The sequence below is a fragment of the Enhydra lutris genome, unplaced genomic scaffold (genome assembly GCF_002288905.1).
Source record: "Enhydra lutris kenyoni isolate GAN:26980312 unplaced genomic scaffold, ASM228890v2 scaffoldscaffold56, whole genome shotgun sequence".
Classification (NCBI taxonomy): Eukaryota; Metazoa; Chordata; class Mammalia; order Carnivora; family Mustelidae; genus Enhydra; species Enhydra lutris.
In genome coordinates, this window is record NW_019154140.1 from 10,516,467 (window position 1) to 10,542,545 (window position 26,079).

Genomic DNA, 26,079 nt, shown 5'->3' on the forward strand with positions numbered 1-26,079 from the left:
GGAAGGGAGGAAGGAAGGAAGAGAGGAAGAGAAGCAGGCTTCCCGCTGAGCGGAGAGCCTGATGCGGGGCTCGATCCCAGTACTCTGGGATCATGACCTGAGCTGAAGGCAGAGGCTTTAACCTACTGAGCCACCCAGGCGCTACTTCTTAATGGATTTTTATTAAAAATATCTATCTATTTATTTATTTAATATATATGTATAGAGAGAGGGAAAGAGCACGTGCAAGCACAAGTGGAAGGAGAGGGAGAGAGAGAAACCTCAGGCAGACTTCCTGCTGAGGCTGGAGTCCGACATGGGATTCGATCCTGGGACCCTGAGATCCTGACCTGAGCCAAAACTGAGAGTCAGGAGTCAGATGTTCAATGGACTGCTCAACGGACTGAGCCACTTGGGTGCCCCTGTCCTTTCTTAATGGAGTTTGGATATATGACTTCGTGATGAACGTTTATAAGATACATCTCAACGCCCATCTCTACTAATGTCTTTAACATAAATTCCTGGAGGTGAGATTCGTGGATCCAGGGAGACTGTCCTGGCCTGGGTTGTGCCTGGCTTGTTGCTTGTCTGGCTGTGGACGTAGTATTTCTGTGGGGAGGCTGCTTCTGGAAGTAGTAGGACTTGGAAGCCGGGAAGTGTGGGTGCCAATGACATCCACTAGCTGTGTGACAAGTTAGCTCATCTCTGTGTCCTGTGTCTCGTCATCGGCAAAGCACGTTTGGAATATCGGCTTCCTGGGCCCCATGAAGACCAAGTAAGGGGGCGCACCTGTAGGCACACAGGAGGCGGAGGCTGAGAGCGTACCCACCTCCTAGCCGGGGTGGGGCACCTCCTGTGCCTTTGCTTGCCCTTGTCCTCCAACCTTCCTGCCTCCAGCTCTGCCTTCTGGCCTTGAACTCACAGCACACAGGTCTGTGAGCAGGAGCCAATGAAATGTGGCTGCTTCGTGGGGTCTAGAACTATTTATTAGACAAGTGCTCTGTGCTTCTGGGTATAAAGAAGAATTTAATATACACCCCTGTCCTCGAGGAGCTGACTGCTTAGTCAGGTAGATCTGTAAATAGGCACAAGTTCAATAGGTAGTAGATACAGTTTCCAGGGCAGTTCATGAAGGACTGTCAACGGACATAGTGGGTCTTATCTCGGGCGCCCAGGGAGGAGCTCTCTGTGAGCCAGTGCAACCGGGAAGACCATGGAAAAGGTCAGCCTTGAGCCGGACTTTGAAAGATGGGAAGGGCTTAGGAAAGTCAGGAAGGTGGAGGCGGTGCCAGGCCGAGGATGGCAGAAGAGTCCAGGAATATTCAAGGGCCAGTGGGTGAGCACCGGGGGAGTTTGTGGGCGGGGGGCGGGGTGTCGCACCTAAAGGATGAGTGTCGGACACACGCTCAGAAAGCCGGGAACAAGACAAGGATGCCTGCTGTCCATGCCATGCCTCACGTACTGGAATTCCCGGCTCAGGACAAAAATATGCGTAAGCATGAGACGAGAATTGGGATTGTTTGCACAGCTACATAGAAGACCAAACAAAATCAACTGATAAACTATCCCAATAACAAGATGGGATGAGCAGCCAATTAATTTCAAGGTCAACTTACAGTGATCCCAAGTGTTTTTCTGGATTGGTGCTAATCAGTTAGAAAAAACCAGAAAAAGTGGAGATATGCCATTTCCAAGAGTGCTAAAAAACAGTGAAGGATTTACGATAGAACAACAAAATATTCACAAGATCATCTTGGAGAGCAGTGTAGGTAAGACTCTATTATGAGAAAAACATACGAGAACATCTGATTAAGTGGAATTATATCATACTCAGGAGTAACTGGACCTGAGTCCAAAGATACAAATTCCCTCTAAGTTTATTTATAAGTGCAAGGCAAACCCAATAAAAACTCAAGCTGGATTTCGTTTGAGGGGCTTGATAAAACCAATCTCAAATTTATACGAAGGAATAAAATCCACTGATCGTAAAGTCTGTTGTGAGAGAGGAAAGCAAAGATGTCTGAGGATCAGAGAGCCACAGTAATAAAAACGTGTAATACTTACACAGGAATGGGTAAAGGGGCCCCTGGAACAGAACAGAGAGCGCAAAACAGCCCCTTTAATAAAAGGTAAACTTGGTATTTGTTTTTTACTTTTGTTTTTATTTTTTAAAAAAAGATTATTTATTTATTTATTTATTTATTTGACAGAGATTACAAGTAGGCAGAGAGGCAGGCGGGTGGGGGGGTGGGGAGCAGGCTCCCTGCTGAGCAGAGAGCCCCATGTGGGGCTCGATTCCAGGACCCCGGGATCATGACCTGAGCCGAAGGCAGAGGCTTAACCCACTGAGCCACCCAGGCACCCCCAAACTTGGTATTTGCTAAAGGTCATGGCAACAAGCAAAGGGCCATTTCTTCAGTTGGCGAGACTCACTGCATGGAAAGTGGACAGCTGGAGTGGGACACCCCCAGCAATCGGAAGGCCTGGACAGGAACCACACAGAAGAACGTGTGAGAGAACTTCCTTGTAACTAAGAGCCGGAGAAAGAATTCTCAAGCAAATGCTAAAAGCTGAAACCACAAGGTAAAAAAAAAAAAAAAAAAAAAAAAAAGGATTGACATGAACACATCAAAATGAAGAATTCCAGTTCACTGCAGGAGGAAACAGGAACAGATGACCGACAGCCTGGGAAAAGCACAGCATCTACCCTATGGGACAGCAGGGGACTTGCAGGAGGCCCAGCAGGGAGCCAGCTTGAGCCTGAGCAGCCTGCCAAGGGAAAGACCTAGCGGCCAATGAGCACGGGAGCCGGGAATGAGCCCTGCCCGTTCTTAGAAGCTTGCAGACGAAAACGAAAACCGTGAGCCGTGAGGTGCCTCTCTATCATCGGGATGGTGAAGATCAGACCGTGGGTGTTACTGACTGTGGGTGGGCAGCTGGGGGGACAGGGACCTCTTCCACAGGGAGGTGGGACAGTGGGGTCCCATGCACATGGGGGTGGGAGGGTGGGGTCCTGTGCATAGGGTATGGGAAAGTGGGGTCCCATGCACCGGGTTTGAGGGGAGGGGGTGGGGTGGGAGGGTGGTGTCCCGTGCACAGGGGATGGAAAGATGTTCTGGAATGTAGCAAAGCATTACACAGTGAATTTAGGTGGGTGGAAACCCTGTGAGCCCCCAGTCCTCCTCCTGAAAGCCATTCTCCTGCAAGGACAAGACAGTTCATGGTGGCCTTGTGTGCTGCAGGAGGAAGCTGGGGCAAGCCAGGTGACAGACTGGACAGAGACAGGGAGAAGAGGATGAAAGCAGATTAAGGCACTTGGAAGCCACACAGTCGGTGTCATACTTATAGATGACATAGTGTCGAGTTAGAACCTGTCAAAACCATACCGTGTCAGTAGATAAAACAGACACACTCCCTGAACACTGCTGCTTCCAGGCGTGAGTGCCCGTGTGAGGATTTTCACATGCGTTGGCTGAGCTGAGGAGAGGGACAGGAGGAGTACAAAATGAAGGGAACAGAGGAGCAAAACAGAGAGTGGCTTCTGTGGGCTCATGGGAACACTGCGCCAAGAACTGGAGCATGTGACAGACTCAGCTCTCTGCCCAAGAGGTTGGAAAGAAAAACAGAAGATACAATAAAGAGAGTAGGGAGGGCCTAGGAGATGGGCTAGATGGGCTTTGCGGGGCCTGCTGGAGGCTGGGCTGAGGAACCTTCTGATGCCTTCCTCTCAGCTTTTGGTGACCTGGCAGATGTGTCTTGGAAGCAGATTTTTAGGGAGCAAAGACCATCAAGGCATACAATAAATTGCAGGAGGGAAGCCTGGTACATAGATCTGTGAGGAAGTGAACACACGGTGGGGTGGTAGCTGCCGGCCACCCAGGGAGGGTACAGCATGGTGTGCCGAGCGCTCTCAGGGAAGCTGCTGGGAGAGTGAAAAATCCAGGCAGGGAAGAGCCAAGGAAACCACACTTTTGTGTTGATCAACCTAGGAAGGCTTCCTGGAGGAATGAGGCTTTCCACGTGCCAGGCTGAGGTGCTTTCTGTGGCCAGGCTAGGGTGCCCTCCAGTGGAACAGCGTGGCAATTCAGGCAGTCCGGGAGCATCTTTTCTGAGGTGCCTCTGAGGCAGAGGGGTGATTCACACAGCCTGACAGGCTCCTCTGAGCCTCAGCGCTCAGGGTTTTGGTTTGTGAAATGGGTTGCACGTTGTGTGGGTGTGATGCCGTTGGATGAGCTCCTGGAAGAACACAGGAAAGGGGTAATTATAGGTGTCTGTGGGCCAAGTTTTCTTCCTGTTTGTCTCCTGAAAGTCCTTCTCTGGCAAGGCTTCTGAGCTGTTGGAGTTCGTGGACTCTGGAGGGCACTGTGTCCTACCGCGCCCTCCAGGCAGGTAGCTACCTCCCTGTTCCGTGGACGGTATTAGGAAGCTCTGGGAATGGCCCTTAAATAGAGCCCAAAGCTGAGTCCCTGTCACGGCAGCCCTCTGATGGTCCTCTCTGAGCATCCTGTGACATTAGCCCTGCCTCCTGGCAGCCTTACTCGGTGTCTGTGGGTACAGCTGCCTCACACGTGCCCGCCACTCTTCCCGCCACCCCAACAGACAACCTCCTCTTCTTCAAGACTCACACAGGGCTGGGTCTCTGGGCCCTGGGTGCCTGAACACCCCCAGGTGTGTCTTGGTCAGCACTTCAAGGGGGCTCGGACTGCTTACTCTCCCGCTTACATGGTCTGCGCCGCAGAGGGCGGGAGCGCTCCCTGCCCTGGGCTCCGTGTGTCCATAGGTGATGCCTGATAGGGCAGGAGCTCCTTGGGACAGAAGAATGAGCTGTCCCTCTGGATTGCAGATCCAATCTGTCCCTGCCCAGATTGCAGATTCTTGAGTAAAATGAATGTTGCTTTTTTTTTTTTTTTAATCTACTTGACAGACAGAGATCACAAGCAGGCAGAGAGGCAGGCAGAGAGAGGGGGAAGCAGGCTCCCTGCTGAGCAGAGAGCCCGACGTGGGGCTCGATCCCAGGACCCCAAGACCACAATCTGAGCCAAAGGCAGAGGCTCAACCCACTGAGCCACTCAGGCGCCCCTGAATGTTGCTTTTTAAAGCTGCTAAGTTGCAGGGTGGTTTATGACACAGCTGCAGTTACGGGGACAGACATCTTGGCTAGATGTCATAGTTTGTGACCACTTGCTCATTAGAATCATCTTATTCCAGAATTGAAGATGTCCTGCATTCATGATACAAGTTCAGCTTTTTTTAACCTTTAAAAAAATCTTATCTATCTATTTGTCAAAGAGAGGGATTGCACAAGCAGGGAGAATGGCAGGCAGAGGGAGAAGCAGGCTTCCCCCTAAGCAGGGAGCCCAATGTGGGGCTTGATCCCAGGACCCCAGAATCATGACCTGAGCCAAAGGTAGACGCTTAACCGACTGAGCCACCCAGGAGCCCCGATACAATTTTAGTCTTAAAGTCTGCTCAAGCCTCTTCTCTCTCTCTGCCCCTAAGCCTGGGTTTAGCTCGTGTGTTTATGTCTTGGTTCGTCTTTTCATTACCTCCTTCTTTTTGAAGATTTCCAACATGTGTCAGAGGGGTCACCATCAAGCAGGGCTCTGTCTAGGTGACAGCTGATGGAGGCGGGGGGCACTCCATGGCCACCATGGGGGTGGTGGCTTCATGTGCCTATTTGTTCAAGGGTTGGTTCCCGTGAGGTCCCCACACACGGTGCTGCCTTGTGATGCTTGGCCACATGTTGGCTTGCCCGCTACCAGACACTGGCAAGGCCGACCCTTCCATCTCAGCTCTCCTCCCACCAAAGCTGGTCACCATGACAGGTGGTGGCCATTTACGGTGTATAGGTTCTTAGAACTTGGGGGACTGATGCCCTTTTGTGCTCAGTTTTGGGACTTGGCTGTCATTCTGGGACCACAGGAAAAATCTGCCAGATTTCCATTCACCACAGTGAATATCTTAGTTTATTGTACATCAGTCTCATGGTTTTTTAGTGGCTACTTCACCCCAGAAATCACAAGAGCCTGAGTTTCCCTCCCCTGTCAGATGCAGGAGACCCAAAGCTGTTCTCTCCAAATTCCCCTACATCTCCCTTGATGATGCATATGCTCTCCTGATGACCCCACGCCCCAGAAATCCTGTTTCTGTCTCCCCTGTGCCTAGCTACAACTGCATCCCTGCCCTTCTTGTCCTCTTGTCCTGCTCCAGGTTCTTATTCTGCGCTGGGCTGTCTGTCCTCTTCCCTCACTTAGCCTGAGAGCATCTTAGAAGCAGGGATCTAATCCTGGGGCCGGAACCTTCTACTAGTCTGGAATCATGAGGGAAAGAGGTGTCACTCTTAGTAAAATTTTTAATACTTGAAGTTTGACCCCAGACTTCCACATGTACAGAAATATTTCTAGAGTCTGTCCCTGACATTCCTGCTGCAGCAAAGTGCATCAGACATGATGTGAAGCTGACTTAGGGGCTCAGGGTTATAGGAACAGCCCCTCCTGTCCTCATGCCCCATGGCCAGCTCAAGGCTGAGATGGAAGGGGAAGTCCCCCTCCTGGCCGTGAGGCTGGCCCTCTGCCCTTGGCATGTCCCTGCCTCATGCTTGCAGCCGAATAGTAACTGTGCTCCTTGAGGCAGGGCTCCACGGGGCACGTTGTGGATTTATACTGTATTTAATGTGACCTGCACAACAACCCCAAGTTTGACACATGGACACCGTGTGATGTGCACAGCCGTCTGTCCCTGCACTGACAGGCCCCATGGGCTGTGCTATTTTCTAGTACACACTGGCTCGGGATCCCAAGGGGGGATGAAAAGCCAGAGTGACCATGGCTGAGTGTCGAGAGTGAGCCACTGGCTGTGCTAAGTGCTCTTGGAGACTGTCTCTGTTAATTTTCTCCACACACTCAGGCAGGTCTGGGCTCATGTGCATCTTGATGCCCGGCTGAGGGGGGCGGTAGGGCTCCTTGCTCTTGGCCATCCTGACGTTTATTTTGCTTATACCACATCCAACCAGTTACTAAGACCTTCTGACTCTTCGTGGTCCTTCCGTTTCTTCTCCATCCCCTCCAATGCGGTTTGAGCTCCGGCTGTGTTATTTCTCGTTTTGTTTCATGCCATAGCTTGCTAGCTGGATTTGCTGCCTTTTATCATGTTCTCACAATCTGTTCTTCGCCCTGCTTCTCGATTGATCCCAATGTACATCCAGCCACCTTCCTCCCACCCACCCACTCACTCCATCCATCACCACGCAGTCCCACCCACCTGCCTCTCTAAGCCAGAGGAAACTCTGCTGCTGACAGGATGGGGGAAACTCCTGGACCCTCCTTCCTCCTCCTCCTGCTTCCTCATCACCCCGCAGGGGAGGCCCTGCCCTCTAGCCACACTCAGCCGGGTGGGTGTCCCTCCATACCTTCACACACACTGTCCCCTGGCTTTGAGCATCTCCACACTTGGTTCAGGGACCATTTCCTTTAAAAGGAGTGTGGCATCTTTGCACATGTCTGTTACCATTCTGTGCTGTAGAAGCCTGGCTTCCCACTGTGACTGGTAGGCTGTGAGCCTCTGGAAGGCACGGCCAGGCTTTTGCCCAGCTTGGTGTCACCAGCACCTAGCACAATGCATGACCCTCAGGTGCTTGATAAGCAATTGCTGAACAAGTGGATGAGTGGGTGTGCTGGGCCAGGGACCCACAGACTGGGGGGGGGGGGATGGGTATTCAATGGCCACCCTGCACCCCCACCCCCTGGTCCCCAGAGCATCAGCTAGCACGGTCATGATGCCTTCACCAGATGCATGTAGGTGCTCAGGAAAGTCTTGTGGCCAAAGACAGATGCAGGCAGGGCAGCCTGGGCTGGCTGAGAGCAGGGCTCCCTCCACAGCCCTATTCTCTGTTTTCAGGGGTCTCCCCCACACTCCCGGCCCTGGTGGTTTTCCAGCTGAAGATTCTGGCCAGGAATTGCCAATTCTCCTTCAGGAGCTGGGCACAGCAGAAGACTCAAGCCGAGATCCTCCTTTCTGGATTTTTTTTTGGACAACTTCATAATGTTGGTGGTATCGGTAAGAAAAACAATCGTCCTTGAGCTGGAAGCAAAATAGAAAAACCATTTAGTACATCTCCTACTCTCCAGAGCCCAGAACAGGAGATCCCCAGTTTTCCTTTGGTGATTCATCTAGCATCCTAGAGGCTAGCTCTATGTATACCAAGCAGGATGGGGGATCACAGCAGTTATCAGCACCTTGGTCCCTGGGTAACTGCGCAGAGGAAAGCTGTCCTACGCACTGATGTACCCCTTCCGCAGTGTTCCATGAGCAGGAAATAACCTTTGGCTGTATTTGAGCCATTCAGTGATGTATGGGAAAGGGTCGGGGGGCAGTGGGACCGGTCTGCCCTGGGTAGGGGCCCTAGGGATGCATTTTTTGGTAGAGAATTTAAAAACAATAAAGCAGACTAGAAATCAGTTTGTTTTTATGGTCACCTAGCAGGAGCGATTCTAAATAATGTCAGTGATAAAGTCCTCTTCCCCATCAGCTCCCCCAGCCTGCTCGGTGCCCCCACCTCACTAGAGCCATTACACTGTTTTCTTTTGAAAGCTTTAGCATACTTTATGATACTGGAATACAAGAACACATTTAGTAAGCCTGGAAGTTCTGCCCATCCAGAACGTTGGCCCCTCTGGGGAAGGAGGTCCCTGGAGCTTGCCTTTGTGCCCTGTACCCTGGCCTCAAGATTAGCGAGATTAGGCCAGACATTCATATTTGGGCCAAAGGTACCCAAAGCCAGCCTGGATATTGGGGAGTGAGCCAGACTTGTTGAGGGACTGCCCAACAGGTGTGCTCCAAATGGGGTGCTGATGAACGAGCCCACCCCAGTTCTCTATCTTGGGGAATATCCGTAGGAAGTCCCCTCAGAGAAGGCAGCAGGAACCATTCCTGAGGTGATACCACACCTTGGTCACCAGAGAGGCTTCCAGTCCTTGGCAGTGGGAAGGCTTCTGCCGTGAGTTCCCGGACGTTCTGGAATGACCCCATGTGAAGGTGGGCTGCGTAACTTCAATTCCAAAGGCACCAAAGTAGGTTTGCTTTTTATTTTCCCCACACAATGCTTGGGACCGGAAGTAGCTCAGGCGCACCCAGGTAAGCAATAGAACACAGTGAGGAATAGGCTTCATCCCACAGGGCCCAACAGCGCTCTCCCCTCCCTCTCTGTATCCCCCAAACTCACTGTACTCGAGACTCCCTCTCATTGTCTCTGCTCAAACCCCACAGGGCCTCCCTACTCAGACTGGGCCTGTTCTCACCTCAGGCCTTTGCACTGGCTCATCCTCTCACCTCATCAAAACCTTTGCTCAACATCCCCTTCTCGGGGCAGCTGACGGAGACCATCTTGTTAAAATTGGACCCCATCGCGCTCCCACTTCTCCTGAGTCCCCCTTCCTTGTTCAGTTTTTTCTTCTTCTGACATGTTTCACCATCAAATAGATAATTGACTCCCTCCCCAAGTTTATGGTCGATCTCTCCCACTGGAATGGGAGCTTAAGAAAACGTACACCTTTGTATGTTTTATTCCCTGATGTATGCCAAGTTCGTGGAACAGGTACTCAGTTAGTACTTGCTGAATGAAGAAAAAAAAAAACAAATAGAGCCCAGAGTGAGGCAGGCCCTTCCAGAGCATTGGTTTTGAGGTCTGGTTTCTGTTTTGCTTCTCTTGTTCTGCCTGCCCACCATGGAGGGGCCCTCTCAGCTTTCAGCACACCCAGCTCCCCTTCCTGCCAGTTAGGGTTAGTGTGTGCGTCTGTGGCCACAAGAGTAAAAGGCTGGGGCAAGTTGGTTCTGCAGAAAATCGGTTGATGGGGTCTCTCCCCAGCCCACCGCGTGACTTGGTTCAGCCTTGCAGCTCTGTCCTCCGGGTGCAGGAACAAGGGCCTCTTCTCAGACTGGTGCTCCTGGGGCAGGTCCTGCTCCCTCTATCCATCCTTACGCTCCCCACGTAGAGTGCGATTCTATCCTCCTTGTCCTCCTGCTATGAGGTGTGTGTGTGTGTGTGTGCGTGGGTGCATGAGAGAGAGAATGAGTGAGCAAGCAGAAGGACCCTCCCCATTCTCTCTTGTTCTGTGTGGCTCTTTTCTTATGCCCCTTTCCCAAGCCTCTTCCCCCAAGAGGGTGTTCTGGAAGACCATTGTTCTTGTCTTTGTACGCAGAGGTTCTCTGTAATGAGAGCTTCACTCCGAGGACTGGGTTGCTGGAGGCTTAGGCATCATGAGAGTCGGGACTGCAGGGAGGGGCTTTCCCCCTGGGTCCCTTTTCCATCCTGCCCTTCCGGGGTGTGACATCTGGGTGAGCTGCTCTGGCTGAAAGCTTGGTTTGGCAGAGGATCTCAGGAGCCAGGCAATCTCTCTCGGGCTCAGTAGCTCTCCTGGCACCCCCACTTCTATTCTCTCTGCCACGTCCTGTCATCTTCTAGGCCCCACCTCAGGTCCCACCTCCTTTGTGATGTTCCACCTGCCATGAGAGGCCTCCTTTAGAAAGCCAAGAACATTCCCTTCACCTGACTGGTTGTCTTTCCTTCTTTTGTCTGGATCTTTCCTGCCTCTATCTGGTGTCCCCAGGAGACCAGGTTCTTCAAGGGCAAGTTCCGTCCAGCTCCAGTGTGCTTGGCATCTAGATTAGGGCCTTGTTCTGGTGGGACCTAAGCACTTGCCTGTGAGTGAAGGCACCTCCTTGGGGACAGCTCCTGGGCATGGCACACAGTGGAGGGGTCAATTAGTATTTGTGGACTAGATGAAGACACTCTCCAGATATTGGCCCTTCCTTCCTGTGTCCAGTCTATTCAATTGCAACAACGCTTCCTGCGGACCTAGTATGTGTTGGTTGCCGTGAAGGCTATGGATGTTGATAAGGCATGCTTTCTGCACCAAGGGGCTGTACCAGCCCCAGTGACTAGACTCTGAGAATGTAGGAAATGCAGTAACAGGAAAGGCTGGAAGGGTTCACTCCACACAGGCTCACCCTGGAAAGATCAGCCAGGCATCCTCGTGGCCTCTTGGAGGGAAACGTGTAATCTGCTGGGAGGATGGATCCGTCGACTTTATGGGACACGGGACCCTTGGCGTCTCAGGAATGTCTATCTGCCCAAGCCCCCAATTGCCCATGTGGGATAATGACAGCAGTGGACTCACAGGGTAGGAGGGGAATTAGGGGCTGAAGAGCCGTGTCTAGGCCTGTGGGGTGGAAAAGGCAGCAAGGGGCAGGTTTACTGTGACACGGGGTCTCCTCCACATGCTTATTAAAGGAGACAAGTTTCAGCTTTCCTTCTTGGTCTGCCTAGCGGGAGATTCCCACGCTCATAAATGGGATTAATAACTTTCTCCCGCCTTTTATGTTGTTGGGAGGCCTGTCATCTACCCCATAAAAGGCAGGGGCATTGACAGGTCTCCAGCGTGAGACCTGAGCGCTTCCATCCTCTCCACCTTCCCCGCACTGCCTTGCACGGCGGAGGCATGGCGAGCCGTTCCTACCGTCTCGGCTCCGGCTCCGGGGTCAGGAACTTCAGCTCCTGCTCTGTGGTCGTGTCCAAGCCCTCGGCCCGTAGCTGCACGGGTGTCCTGGCCTCCCGCGGGGGCAGTCCTGGAGGTCCCAGCTACAGGCGCCTGGGGGGCTTCGGCAGCCGGAGCCTGTGTGCTATGGGGTCCCCGAGGACAGCAGTGAGCTGTGGATGGCCCCTGCGCAGTGGGAGCTGCTTCGGCTACCGGGTGGGGGGCCTCTTCGGACCCAGCCTGCCCTGCATCACCAGCGTGTCTGTCAACGAGAGCCTCCTCACACCCCTCAACCTGGAGATCGACCCCAATGCGCAGTGTGTGAAGCACGAGGAGAAGGAGCAGATCAAGAATCTTAACAACAAGTTCGCTGCCTTCATCGACAAGGTGGGTCTGCGGGCTGCACCCTGGGGAAGTGCCATGGGAATGGGCAAAGGACTTGGAGCCCAGAGATGAGCTGGGTTCACTCTGTGCCCCAGGCCTGCTACCCATCAGCAGGTGGCCTTGAGAGCATGACTGAATCGGGCTCTTGGTTTCCACTGAAGCTGCTTCCTTGCCCAGCAAGACCTGAGAGTATGTCCGTGGCCCCATCTCTTGGATCTCAACCATCACACAGTGGTAGGCGTGGGGGGCATGTCTGCTAGGCTGGGGTCTGACCCCCCTCCTAGAGGAGATGCCGCTACTTCCAGGGTGGACAGGGGAGCCAGGAAGAGGAGGAGCCAGAAGCTCATCTCCTGCTCCTTCCAGTGGGGACAGGGTAGGCAGGCTGTGAGTTCCATGACTTCTGCCCTGGGTGCCCTTCCCCACCTAATACGGACACAGATTAAAGACAGTGACTTGAGAAACTTCAGGGGAAGCCCCAGCAGGGGCTGTGGAATTGTGCTTTCCTGATGGTGCACTCTCTGAGCCCACTTTCTGGTTGGATGCCGGGCTCTGGTTTCCTCTGACTCGGTGGTGCTCTAAGAGCCTCTCTGTGGGAGGGCAGCCACTGAAGTCCTGGGGAGGAAAGGCTCATCTTCTGGGGCTGAATGGTGTGCCCGTCTATGCCAGGGACTTCGTAGGTGGACGCACACAGGGTGATGGTGCGTGGGAGCTTTGCTTTCAGACAAATGCCACCATCAGGAATGGGCATCTCTGTAAGCAAAGGGGCCCCAAATCTATTCTTTTTTTTTTTTTTTGAAGATTTTATTTATTTATTTGACAGAGATCACAAGTAGGCAGAGAGGCAGGCAGAGAGAGAGGAGGAAGCAGGATCCCTGCTGAGCAGAGAGCCTGATGTGGGGCTCAATCCCAAGACCCTGAGATCATGACCTGAGCTGAAGGCAGAGGCTCAACCCTCTGAGCACCCAGGCGCCCCCTACATCTATTCTTAACACACTGCCGGCTCTCCCCTGTTATCAGCACATCATGCAGGGTCTTCACTTCACAAGGACATACACCAAGGGTGTGGGGTGGTGGGGGGACTTGAAATCCAGCCCATGCTCTGCTCACTGGGCTGTGTACCCTGGCAGGAGGCTGCATCTGCCTGGAGCGGCCTCCTTGCCTACTTTGCTCAAAAGCACAGTGAGGGCCCTGAGCACGCACGGACATTTGCTCACGGCCTTCTGGGCAGCAGCACCCAGCTGTGCAGTCTCAGTTGTAAGCAGTCCGTTCCAGTCACACTCCCTCCCCAGGCTGGCTTTCCCTCCCCTGAGGTGGCCGACAGCCCCCCCTCCTTTTCATAATGAGCTCTGGGTATGCAAAGTGTATTGCCCAGGGTGGTTTAAGCCTGCAGAGTGGGCAAGCCAGAGAGTGGGTCTGCATGGGGCCACTCAGGGCAGGTGCCTTTGGTTAATTAAGGTTTGGTTTCTTTTCCCACAATAATAGGCAGTTGAGGGGTGCTTTCTTCCAGGTTTGTGCCCCCAGAAGATTACGGCTTGGGAGGAGATCACCTAGTGTAGGGCTGGCAAGGGCATGGGGCCTGGTAGGACCCGAATGAAGCCAAGCTGAGATGCATGCCTGCTGGAGGGGGAGCCGCTGAGACCCACCTTCAGACCCACGCCCAGCACACCTGAGCCTCTGGTCTGTTAAGGTCACGGAGATCCAGACTCTCGCCTGAAATTACTCAGTTATTAAATGTTGGCAATGAATTCAATTTCTATAAAACAGGTTGCCGGTCAGATAAAATGCATGGGCAGGGCAGAAAGGGCCTGGGGCCTCCCTGTGTGATCTTGCTGATGTACGGCCGCTGTCTCAGTTTACCGTGAAGCTCAGAGAGAAGGAGGCACAGGGACCTGGTTAGGGGCAGAGTCAGCCTGTGGGAGGTCTCCTAACTCCCGGTCCAGGGCCCCCGCAGCTGGGCTCTCACACCCCAGGATCAGAGTGAGGAAGAGTATGGTGGATGCATATTTAAATGCCCTAAGAATGCCCACAAACTGAGTAGCTTAAAACAACACGAATTTCTTATCTCCTGAGGCCGACATCAAGCTGTTGGCCCTAGGGGAGACCTGTTTTCAGGGACGTGCAGGCTTTTGGCAGAATTGAGTTCCTCGTGATCGTAAGACTGAGGTCCCCATTCCGTTGCTGCTTGCTGCCAGAGCTGCTTCTGTTTCTAAAGGCCACTGGCATTCGCTGGCTCAGGCCCTTTCTCCCTCCACCTCCAAAGCTGGTGACCGCGGTGGTGGCTGTCTCAGGTTCTGAATCTCTCGTCCACCTCCTCCTTCCGTGACCCTCTCCACTCTCTGTTTCCTTGTCCACTTTAAAAAAGGCCCATTTGGTCCCTCGAGGCCATCTGGATAATTCCAGATCTCCTGATCTTCAACGCCATACCTAAATTCCAAGTACACGGTCCCTTTGGTCATGTAGCGTAACCTATTCCCAGGTTCCATGGATTAGGACGTGACCTTCTTTGATTTAGCGCCCTCGCCCCCATCCTGGCCCGGGGTATTTTTGCAGGATCAGATGTTACTTCGTTCTGCGCAGAAAACCACATCACACTCCTCTACGGGGAGATGGGGATAGGGTGAGGGAACACGACTGGGGAAAGAGCTGTGACCTGCGCTTCCAGGCTTTGCCAAATGATTTGGACTTTGGGGGAAGGTCACAGGCTGCTGCAGGTCAGGGGCTCTCCCCAAGGGCAGTGAGGGCTCCGGGACCCTGGGCTCCCCCTGAGACTTTTTCCTGCCCCCCCCCCGGGTTGCAGGTGCGCTTCCTGGAGCAGCAGAACAAGCTGCTGGAGACCAAGTGGCAGTTCTACCAGGACCGCAAGTGTTGTGAGAGCAACCTGGAGCCCCTGTTCGAGGGCTACATCGAGACACTGAGGCGGGAGGCCGAGTGTGTGGAGGCTGACAGCGGGAGGCTGGCCTCGGAGCTCAACCACGTGCAGGAGGTGATGGAGGGCTACAAGAAGAAGTGAGTGCAGCCTGGCCGGGCGTACTTATGGGTATGGAGCAGGTTTTGCCCCTCCCCCCCCAACTATCCTGGAGGTAGAGATGGCTGAAGGTCAGGGTCATTTCAAGCGACCACTCAGATGGTTCTGTTTCCTCAGCTGACTCCACCTGGTCTCCACTCCCGGCCCTTGTGGGCCCTGTCCTGGGGAGATCCAGAGAAAGAAATGATGAAATAGGAGGGTAGAGATCACGGGGCTGGAGGGAAGAACTTGGGAGCAGTCAGCGCTAGGATGGGAAGAAAGGAAATGTCCCTGGGGAGATAGATATAGCTCAACGATGATCTGGCCAATGCCATTCAAGGTATCTGATGAGCTCAGATAATTCCTTTATTTACTCAGTAGATAAATCACTGGGCTCTTGTTCTGCAAGGCTCTGCAATTCAAAGGTCCATGTAAATCTTCCATTTTAACCTGACTTGTTTGTTTTGGCCATTACCTTGTTAAAATTCACTGGGTCACTGCTAATTTGCCCCTCTGTCCATATCTGGCAGATATGGACAGAGAGAAGGGCGATTCTGACATAATCAGTCCTGGTAATACTAACTGGAAGTAACTGCAGAGGCAGGCACAACTCTGCAGGTGGCAACGTCTGTCTCCCAGTCTCTGTGAGTGTGAGGGCCGGTAATTACACAGCTCAGAGTTTATAGAAGCCCAAATTACTCTGTTATTAAAAAGTTGTGGAAAGCGTGCCGTGAGAACTCTGGTTCTCCTGCTGGCTGGGCCAGGCTGCTGCAGGAATGACCTCATGGACAGGAGTAGGACGATGTGCCAGCAGGTGGAGAGGTGGGTGGAAATGTCCCCCAGCAGTCTGGGCACAGTGGAGTGCTTCCAGAATGTCAAGTCCTTGGATGTTGGGGGAGGGGAAGAGAACGTTCCGGGGATGGCTTCAGGGAGCTTTATGTTTTGTACAATTTTGGGGCTGAAAGACCCTGCCCCAGGAGCATCCGTCTTCCATTCATTCCACAAATAAGTCCAGAGAAACTTCCTGCACACCAGTCAATTTAACCCAAGATGCAGAGAGATTCAATGACTTGCCTGAGTTTTGCAGCCACTTCAGTCCAAGCTTGGACCAGAAACCAGGGACTTGAACTCCGTGTCCAGTATCTTCTTGGTGTGTTCCTTGTGACCGAAGAATAGAAGCCCAGAGAGGCCACGCCTCTTCTTGCAAAGCATGCAGCAAGTGAAGGGTAGAACCAAGGAGTTTTGAAATCCTCAGGCTCTCTGGCCAGCCCAAAGCCCTCCTCCTCAAGGGCCTTTCCACCTGTGCTGTGTCTCCTCAGGTATGAAGAGGAGGTGGCTCTCAGGACCACAGCTGAGAATGAGTTTGTGGTGCTGAAGAAGGTGAGTGACTCTTCCCACACGGAGAGGAATGAAATCTTGGATGCTGGAGGCCAAGTTTATGTCAGTCTAGTGGTCATGGCCAGGCACTCGAGTCCCCTAACAGATGGAGGCCAATTAGTTGGCAATGTCCCTGTGAGAGTGAAATTGATTTACAAGTGACCATGGGAACTGATCAGAGCATCTGCAGAGAGCTGGACAGCAGCACCATGAGGTCTCAGGCATGAGAGCCAGCTGCTTAGGTGGCACCTGACCTGGGTGCCAAGGATGACCTGCTGGGGTGTATACTCAAGGCTCTGTGGCCACCACATGGTCATGCTCCATCAGCCAGTCTGGCTCAGTGGTAGCAGTCTGACATTTTGGGCTGTGATTCTAAGCTACCCACTTCAGGAAGATTTCCAATCCTGGAGGAATCAGAAAAAAGTCTGTAAGGGGTCAGATTTCTCTCCACTCCCTATTCCTAGTTGGTTCCATGGATGTTCCTGTGATGGGAGAAGAGTGGGCCACAACATGGCCTCAAGGCCCCCTATAGAGTGCTGATGTCCAGTGGCACTGAGCGACCCCATGTTTCCTCCTTTCCTGTGTGTGTCCACCAGGACATAGACTGTGCCTACCTGCGCAAGGCTGACCTGGAGGCCAACGTGGAGGCGCTGAGAGATGAAATGGGCTTCTTGCAGGCCCTCTATGAGGAGGTGAGTTTTCTTTCCCATCTCCAGAAGAGCAAGTGAGGGAGGAGAGGATGGAGGGCTTTTTGGGTTGTGGCTCGTCTTGGCCCTTTGGCTCTAGAGAGGGTTGTCCATCCCTAACTCTTTTAGGGCCTAACCACCTTCTGTGACCAGAGGAGATTTCTCTTGCTCAGGCCTCCTTGAAAAATGGAAACGGATGATGTCCTTCCTTTAAAATGATTCGAAAGACTATGTTTCGTTGCCTGTCTACACAGTACAACATGAAGTAGAGATTTGAGAATATAGATATAGATATATAGAGATAATAATATCTTATTAATTCAGGTAGTATGAAAACTTAATTAGAAAACTCATTATCTGGTTGATTACGTTTATGCAGATAACTAGAGCTGATATGGATAGTTGGGGCCCCAGGTGGAGTAACCCCCTTTGTCTCTATCCCTAGAAATTAGCCTCGGATGATCCAGGCTTTAATGGAATTCCACCTTGCTCTTTGCCTTGAGGCCATGGTCCAGATTCCAGCCCTTTTCTCTTAAAATCCCCTCTGAAATTCTCCTGTTTACTTCCTGAAGCTTCAGATGGGGACTGTTTTTTTACCTCCAGCAATGGGAATTGGAGGGGGATTTGGAGCTGAGGACACTGGTTGCTATCACCCACAGGAAATCTACCTTCTTCAGTCACAAATCTCGGACACCTCGGTGGTAGTCAAGATGGACAACAGCCGGGAGCTCAACATGGACTCGGTTGTGGCCGAGATCAAGGCTCAGTATGACGATGTTGCCAGCCGCAGCCGGGCCGAGGCTGAGTCCTGGTACCAAACCAAGGTGATCTGGAGGGCCAGGCTGCCCATTGGGCAAGGATGATAGCTGGAACCCAGAGCTTCCTGGGACAGGTGCCCATGCACTGAGAGGGGCCACAGCACAAACCCAAGCAGAGCAGGGGTGGGAGGTGGGACCATGGAAGAACAGAGGGTTCTTCCCAGCATCCTCTCCCGCAATGTTGCAACCATTGGCTGTTTCTCAGTATTGGTCCCCCAACCCACAGTGTGAGGAGATGAAAGCCACCGTGAGCCAGCAGGGCGAGAACCTCCGCAGAACCAAGGATGAGCTCAACGAGCTGAACCGCCTGATGCAGAGGCTCACAGCGGAGGTGGAGAATGCCAAGCAGCAGGTCAGGGGGCGCTGAGACCTCACCCGTGTACCTGCTGCTTCTGATCTTCTCTCTGCTTCCCTCCTACCTGGACGGACTGCTGCTCTTTTTGGAGAGGCTTACAGTTTAACCACCTGCCTCTGAAGTTTGCACAAAACATTTTAGGGGGAGGGAGGGTTGGTCTGTCTACCTTCTCTGAATTCTGCTCTTATTTCCCTTCTTCTCCCTTTACCATTTCTCTCCTTTAAACATAGACAACGTGGTCTAGGGCAGGTTGTGTCCTGCTGTCTCTCTCCCCGCCTCTCTGGATGGACTTGAGGTGCACAGACCTGAACTGACCCAACGCCACTCTGCTCAAAGTGCCATTCACTACCACCATCTGTGCATCTCTGCAACTGAGCATGGGTTTTCCTTCATCTTCATTCCATTCTCCTCCATCCCCAGATTCATTCTCATGCAGCTAATATACATCCCTCTTGCACACATATATTTACATACATAGATACATATGCATCCTTCAAAATAAATTCATATAGATTTCTTAGTGTTTTTTGTTTTTTTTTTAAAGATTTTATTTATTTACTTGACAGAGATCACAAGTAGGCAGAGAGGCAGGCAGAGAGAGAGGAGGAAGCAGGCTCCCTGCGGAGCAGAGAGCCCGATGTGGGGCTCAATCCCAGGACCCTGAGATCATGACCTGAGCTGAAGGCAGAGGCTTTAACCCACTGAGCCACCCAGGCACCCCTTCTTAGTGTTTTAGATTTACATCGTGACATTATGCCATTAATCTCATCTGATTCTTCCTGTTGCCAGTTCAAAGTCATTGACATCCATGCATGTTGCTCTAAATGATCTGTTTTATCTTTTCTGTGCATTGAATGCATTAATATTCATAAACCAGAGTTTCCTGTTCATTCCCCTATGGATGTCCCCTCTGTTGGCCTCCAAGTCTTTGCTATGCCACCAGTTGTATCATGAACATTTTTAATGTTTTTATACATGTGTGTGTGCTTCCATATACATCTCCATGAGAGATGTTTTGAAGGTATAAAGCAAGAAATGGAATTGTTGAGTTGTAGGATATTCACTGAATTACTTCCCATAAGAACACTCAGAGCCCTGTGCTCGCACACAGTCCCACCGTAGGCAGGTGGCAGCTTCGGCTCAAACTCGCTATGATCAGACCCCAATTCTTGTGGATCTAATAGGTGTAAACTAGTAACAAGTTGTTTTTTAAATTTTCATTTCTCTGGTTAACTAGTGATGTCGAACGTCTCCTCATAGGCTTACTTACTCATTTGCATTTCCCATTCTGAGAACTGCCTAGTCCTATCATCCACTCATTTTTGTATGGTGATTCCTGTCTTTTTTCTTGACAGTTTGCCCCAGTTCCTTGTCCACTATGTCTAGATGGGAACCCTTTGTCAGTTCTGCCTGTTGCAGCTCAGCTCCTCTCAGGCTGTACCTTGTTTGTTTGCTTTCCTGAAAGGAAATCTTTAACCTGGATGTGGCCACACCCTTCAGCTCTTCCCTTAATGGTTTATACTTATGAAGGTTTGAGGTCACAGAGGTATCCTCTTGCATTCTTGTCTTCGACTAGTTTTATAGTTTTACCTCTCACATTTAGGTCTTTAACCTGTCAGAACTTTATTTTTTGTATATGCAAGGAGTAAGGTTTAGGCTAATTTGTTTCTATGGGTAGGAAGAGAATGGATCATGTAATCTGTTTCTTACCCACTGGTTTGTGATACTACCTCTGCCCCAACCCTGAGTTTTCACATATCTGTGGCTCGATTTCTGTCCTCTCCCTTCTGTGTCGTGGTTCTTAAACACTGTGTAAGATGTATCACAATTAATTTATTGCTATTCATAGCTGAGGTAATAAAATAGGAGAATGGTACTGGAAGTGAAATTAGAAAAGATTGGAAGTTATCCTCGCTTGCATGCTAATATGCTTTTAAAGAATATTTATTTCATTGTGGTAAGAACTCTTAATATGAGATCCACCCTCTTAGTGCATCTTTAGGTGTACAATACATGATTGTGGACAGTGTGGTACAGCGGATCTCTAGAACTCATTCATCCTGCTTAACTGAGACTTTGTGGCCATTGATTAGTAACTCCGTATTTTCCCTCCTTCCAGTCCTTGGCAGCCACCATCCCACTGCTTGAGTCTATAAATTTGACTTTTTAATTTTAATTTAAATTTTAAAAAATTTTACTATTTTAGATACTTCATAAGTGGAATCAGGCAGTTTGTCTTTCTGTATCTGCCTTATTAGACTCAGCATAATGTATTCAAGGTTCATCCATGTTGTGGTATAATGCAGAATTTCCTTTTTTTAAATAAAAGGCTGAATAGCATTCCACTGTATGTTTATACCACGTTTTCTTTATCTGTTCATCTGTAGATGGACACTTAAGTTGTTCCCATGACTTGGCTTTGGTGAATTGTGCTGCAATGAACATGGGAATGTTAATATTTCTTCAAGATCCTGATTTTAATAATTTTGGATAAATACTCAGAAGTGGGTTTGCTGGATCATAGGGCAGTTCTATTTCTAATTTGTTGAGGAACCTCCACACTGTTTTCCATAGTGGCTGCACCCTTTTGCATCCCCACCAACAGTTTGCAAGGGGTTCAGTTTCTCCACATCCTGATTAACACTGACCTTATTTTTTTGATAATAGCCCACCAGGCAGGTGTGAGATGATTCTCATGGTGGTGTTGATTTGCCATTCCTTGAAAAGGATGTTGTTGAGCATTTTCTTCTGTACCTGCAAGACATTTAATTTATATGTCTTCTTCAGAGAAATGTCTCTTTAAGTTCTTAGCCCATTTTGAAAATCCAATTATTAGGGTTGTTTTTGTTTTTGCTTTTACTATTGAGTTGTGGGAGTTCCTTCTGTTTTAAGTGGGGTAGAAGGGAGGGGCTGCAGTTAGTACGGTGGGTGGTTAGGTGGGGACTTCTTCTAGCATGCTGATCTCAGTGGGTCAGAGAATGGCCTATGAAAACCTGGGCTTGACACTAATTACACTGGTAGCTTAGGGCAAGTCACAGCTTTTCTGAGTCTCAGTTTCTTCATCTGCATAATGGGAATAACCATGCCTGTTCTGACAAGCTCACAGAGTAACTGTAGGCGGGTAAGGTAGATCTGTGAAAGTACCTTGTAAACTAACAACGGTAAACAGACATCAGATAGTATCACCACTTATTACCAGCCCTGTTCCATTGCTCCCTAACGGCTCACCAGGGACTTGAATTTTATAATAAAGTGGTACAAAAATGGAGCAAGAAAGCCCCAAAGCGCCATTATTTCCCTGCCTCATTAATTTGCAAGTTGACCAATTTGAATGGGGTTGACTGAGGCCATGGGGGACTCACCAGGATTCCCACAGCCTGCAACCCCTTCTAAACCCTTCCCTCCTCTCCTCCCTGATAGCGCTGCAAGCTCGAGGGCTCTGTGGTGGAGGCGGAGCAGCAGGGCGAGGCGGCCCTCAGGGATGCCCGCTGCAAGCTTGCGGAGCTGGAGGAGGCCCTGCAGAAGGCCAAGCAGGACATGGCCTGCCTGCTCAAGGAGTACCAGGAAGTGATGAACTCCAAGCTGGGCCTGGACGTGGAGATCGCCACTTACCGCAAGCTGCTGGAGGGCGAGGAGAGCCGGTGAGGATGGGGTTCAGGGTCACTTCTCATCCCCACTGAGGGCTTGAAGACTGCCTTGCTCAACTATAATCCTCTAAGCAGAGAGCATTCAAACTGGGAAAGACTCAAGAAAGACTCTAGAAATCATGGAGTCCAGCCAATTCTCCATTTTCAGATGGGGAAACTAAGGCCTAGAGAGGAGAAGGAACTTGTTCAAGGTCACAGCTAGGTAGTGTCTTTGCTTACATCGATCTCCTGCTGGTTAGTGTTCCAGTGATCTTTGCCCTTTTACACGTCCCTCTGGCTGCACATCAAGCTTGTACCAAGACAACTGCTTTATCCCATTGGCTGAAAGGATGTTTCTGCAATCACATCTCAGTGGATTGCAGAAGCTGGAATCATTCCAGTGGTTTGTTAAAGGTCATTTGATTTGGGGTACACAGGCAAGAAGCCCTGTAGTCCCATGTTCAGGACCAATAAATGGAAATGAGCAGCTCAGTGTCCTTACTTAGCAGGGGAAGACAGGATTGGACATATATTCATCTTCCAGGTGACCAGGGTTAGTGTCCCAGGGAGGCTGTTGGAGGCTTCTCAGAAGAGGAGGTAGAAGAGCTGATGGCGTGGGAAAGGGACAGGAGACATCAAGCTGTGCTGACAGTTTGAGCCAAGAATCGGGGCACTGAAGTAAATAAGGGAGGAGCAATGTGGATTTACACACGGGGTAGTGATGGGGCCCCTAGCCTAGAGGTGGCCACATCATTATGGCCTCCTAGTTGGGTCCCATCACTGGTAAGCAGGCTAGACTGGGGAAGTAGAATATAAAGGTTAAGATCACAGGCTGGGAGACAAACCACTTGGGCTCAAATACCAGCTCTACCCCTTACTAGCTCTGAACCCCTATGCTTCAGCCTCCTAATCTGTAAAACAGATAATCATAAAACCCATCACTTTAAGATGTTGGATTAAATGAGTTAATGTGCATAGTAAGCACAAGTAGGAGCAGGTTACGATTAGAATAAGAATCTGTCTCTCTAGGTGGCCATGCAGGGCTGGACAATGGAGAGGTTCCTTATTAACCAGGTTAGTTTTAGAAATCTGACGTGTGTGACACCCAAGGCAGCTGGCACGCTGCTGGATTTGTGCCATGCATGACCAAAGCGGGTCAACTTTTCTGTCCATGTCCTCAGCCCACCAGAGTCTGCCTCCTTCTTTGTACACTTACGCCCCCAACCCACTCATTTACACTCAGTGAAGCACTGGGCATTTGTGCAGTGAAACTTACTTTCATTGTAATCATCATCATCGTTAGTGTATTAATAACCCCACCATATAACGAATGAGGCACTGTCTCCAACACATGAGATTTTAAAGGATGGTTTAGTGTGTGGCATCTTGCCTATCATGGCCATTGACCTTTTAACGATCTTCTCTTCTTGGCATTTAACAAGTTTAATTGGACTACACCAGTAATTCTCATTGCAGAAAACAAGAAAATAAAAGCAACCATCATCACTCAACTCAGAGACAGCTGCTGCTAGCAATGTGGTCCCACAGGCAGTATAATGGGTAGAATCTTCTGGAAGGGCACAGTTCCAAGGCTGTGGTAGAGTCAGAGTCATGTGGCTGGAAAGTGAGCCCAAAGCATAGATGTCTACAAGTGCTCCATGTCGGGCAGAAGGGTTCAGACTAGAGCTTTACTGGAGGGTCAGGTTTGAGGCTGGGGATTAACAAAGAGGGCGACATAGAGCAGAAAGTGCAGGTGGCCCTGAGGGAGAAGGGGGCCCACTGCATTGATGTAAGTGTCCCACCATCAACGAGATGTTTCTAATGTTAATAGCAAACACAGTGAATTTACTGGGTACCAGGCTCTATTTGTAGGTGCTTGGCAATATAGAGCTTACCACAATCCTGGAAAGTCTGTATGATCATCTCTGTTTCAGAAATGAGGAGACGGAGGCACAGAAAACCTGGGTGACTTGTCCAAGGTCACCCAGCTAGTAAATGGCTCAGCCAGATTTGTGCCCAAGAGTCCAGGCTCTTAACCACCATACCCTCCTGCCTCCCTCTGCCTTTATCAAGTCAGGTGGATATTTGGGGTAGCATGTAAACTCATGGGATGAAAATGGATCTATTAGAAGGGAGGCAAGCTTTTTGGTACCTAGAGGTGGCCAGTTAGGTAGTGGTTGTTCCCATCTCTTACTTGGCCATGTTGGAATTTCCAGCCAGGGGACAAGGAGGATAACACTCACTGTAACCCATGTCCCCCTTTCAGTATACCAGCTTCCCATGGGCAAAAACCAAACAAGGCATAAAGTGGCCTTTTAGGTCCTGCAACATAACATTTCCCTGTTCTTTCGGGATCCCTGGGAGCAGGGACATTACTGATGCTCTCTGCAGTGGGTAGGAAGCATGCCTTCAGCCCTTCAGCTCTGGTCCCCTTGCTCAGGATGGAGCAGAATAGACCTAATTGAGAAGGAGCAGGGAGCTCCCTTCTAAATGTTCACTCTCTCTTTCTCTCTCTTTCTCTCTCTCTCCCCCCTGCAGCTTGTGTGAAGGCGTGGGCTCCGTCAATATCTGTAAGTTGGGTGTCTGTCATGGGCATTGTTCTTTTGGGTGTTAATATTGGGTTGCATCTAATGGGTGATTGAATCTCTGTCTGTGGGGCACTGGGTGGGGGAGAAGGGGGCTGAGGTCTCTGGGATCTGGACAAAGGGATGGTCAAGAATATTTGGCCCCCATGCAGATCCATCTGGAACATGCGTGAAACCTGAGCTAATGATGGTGACAAGTTCTGCCCCACTAATTGGTTCTGCAAAAATAGCCCAAGTTTTTCAGTTACGCACAGAATGTTCCTCAAATGGCACAAGGTTTTGATAAGAAACATGAGATGTTTATTCTGATCATTTGGGGCCACTGCAGGCAACTCTTAAGTCTTTACCTTTAATAATCCAATGTGTATGTAGTTCCTGGGCTAGGTGTCCATTCTTCTCATCTTTGCAGCAACCATATTTCTAGATGATTCCTCCACTGTGACCATCAGTTTTTGCTCAAAGACTCTATAAACACATCTCAACATTAGTCTGGTTTAAGTAGAGTTAGGTGTCCTGTTGGCTAAACACACTCCTTCCAGAAGCACATTTGCCCAGAGGCAAATCCAGGGTTTGAATTTGCCTGGAGTTGTAAAGATTAATGTTGCTGGTCCCTCTGAATGTGAGGAAAGTAAACCATTGGTTCCAAGAAATTCTGGGTCATGTCATGTTGGGAATGGAAGAGAATTATGATTCAGTGTCTCCTTCCACAGGTGTGAGCCGTTCCCAGGGCGGCATGGTCTGTGGGGACCTCAGTGCCACTGTCCCTCGTGGTCCCACCAGCAGTGCCCTCCTCTGTTCCCCTTCCGTAGTGGGGACCTGTTCCAGTGTCAGATCGGTGCGGTTTGTGTAACAGGCGTGGGTCTGTTGGGCGCAGGGGTGGGGACAGGAGGGAAAATCTTTGCTCTCTCAGATCCTAGTGTCAGTGTAAGAGTTTCCCCTGGCTGCAAACCCAGACTAACTCTCCAGTTTCCTCCTTACTGCGGTTATGACTTACCCTTCAAGGGCAAACCCTGGGGATGGCAGGACTGCCACCTCCATTGAGTGTCTCTTGCCAGTGGTCCAGCTTTTTGATAGAAGCTGCTCAGCCACTTTCTTCCCCAACTAGCTTCAAGTTAGCAGACATTTACTAAACACTGACCGTGTGCCAGGCCTTCTGGGAAAGGAGCTGGGTCAGGGAATGGGGATGGGTAGGCAACCTCTGCTTTGCCCTCAGATATGGGGTGGGGGTATGTCACCTCAGCACTTGAGGGCGCGGTAGGGGAATGGACCAGAGGTCCAGGAGGCCCCTCACTGATCTGAGAGACTATGCATTCCCCGACTGTCCCCAGCTCTTCATATGTCCAGATGGAAAGGCTGACTGAAGCTAATGGCTGAGGTGCTTATGGTGGTGGTTGGGTTTTGTTTTGTTTTGTTTTTGTTTTTGTTTTGTATTTTGTATTTGGATGATTCCTGTTATGGCTCCTTTTCTCTTTGGGTGTGTGTGATTAAATATTGATGACAAAAGTTTTCTCTAGTAAACAAATGAATGCCTGCCTCCTCTGTGGTTTTCCCCAGCCCCCACCCCCCACCCTTCCCCAAGCCCTGACCGTCTCAAAGCTTCTGCAAGTGTAGTTCCATGGATCACCACCAAATCAGGGTCCCTAGGGATGGGAGGTGGAGGGGACTTCTTAAATAGGTAGATCCTGGACTCCATCCAGAACTACTGAAGCAGAAGTTCCAGGGATGAGCCCAGGA

General features: G+C 50.6%; 1 protein-coding gene across 1 annotated transcript; it reads left to right on the forward strand.

Annotated features, from left to right (window-relative positions):
* The first annotated feature begins 11,474 nt into the window (after positions 1-11,474).
* On the forward strand, positions 11,475-25,203 carry LOC111157721 (keratin, type II cuticular Hb5-like). The gene is made up of 9 exons (XM_022519361.1): positions 11,475-11,897; positions 14,692-14,900; positions 16,218-16,278; positions 16,872-16,967; positions 17,621-17,785; positions 18,006-18,131; positions 21,555-21,775; positions 24,299-24,330; positions 25,056-25,203. The coding sequence occupies exons 1-9, from the start codon at positions 11,475-11,477 to the stop codon at positions 25,193-25,195; spliced, it is 1,473 nt and encodes a 490-aa protein (XP_022375069.1). The 3' UTR covers positions 25,196-25,203.
* The last annotated feature ends 876 nt before the right edge of the window (positions 25,204-26,079 follow it).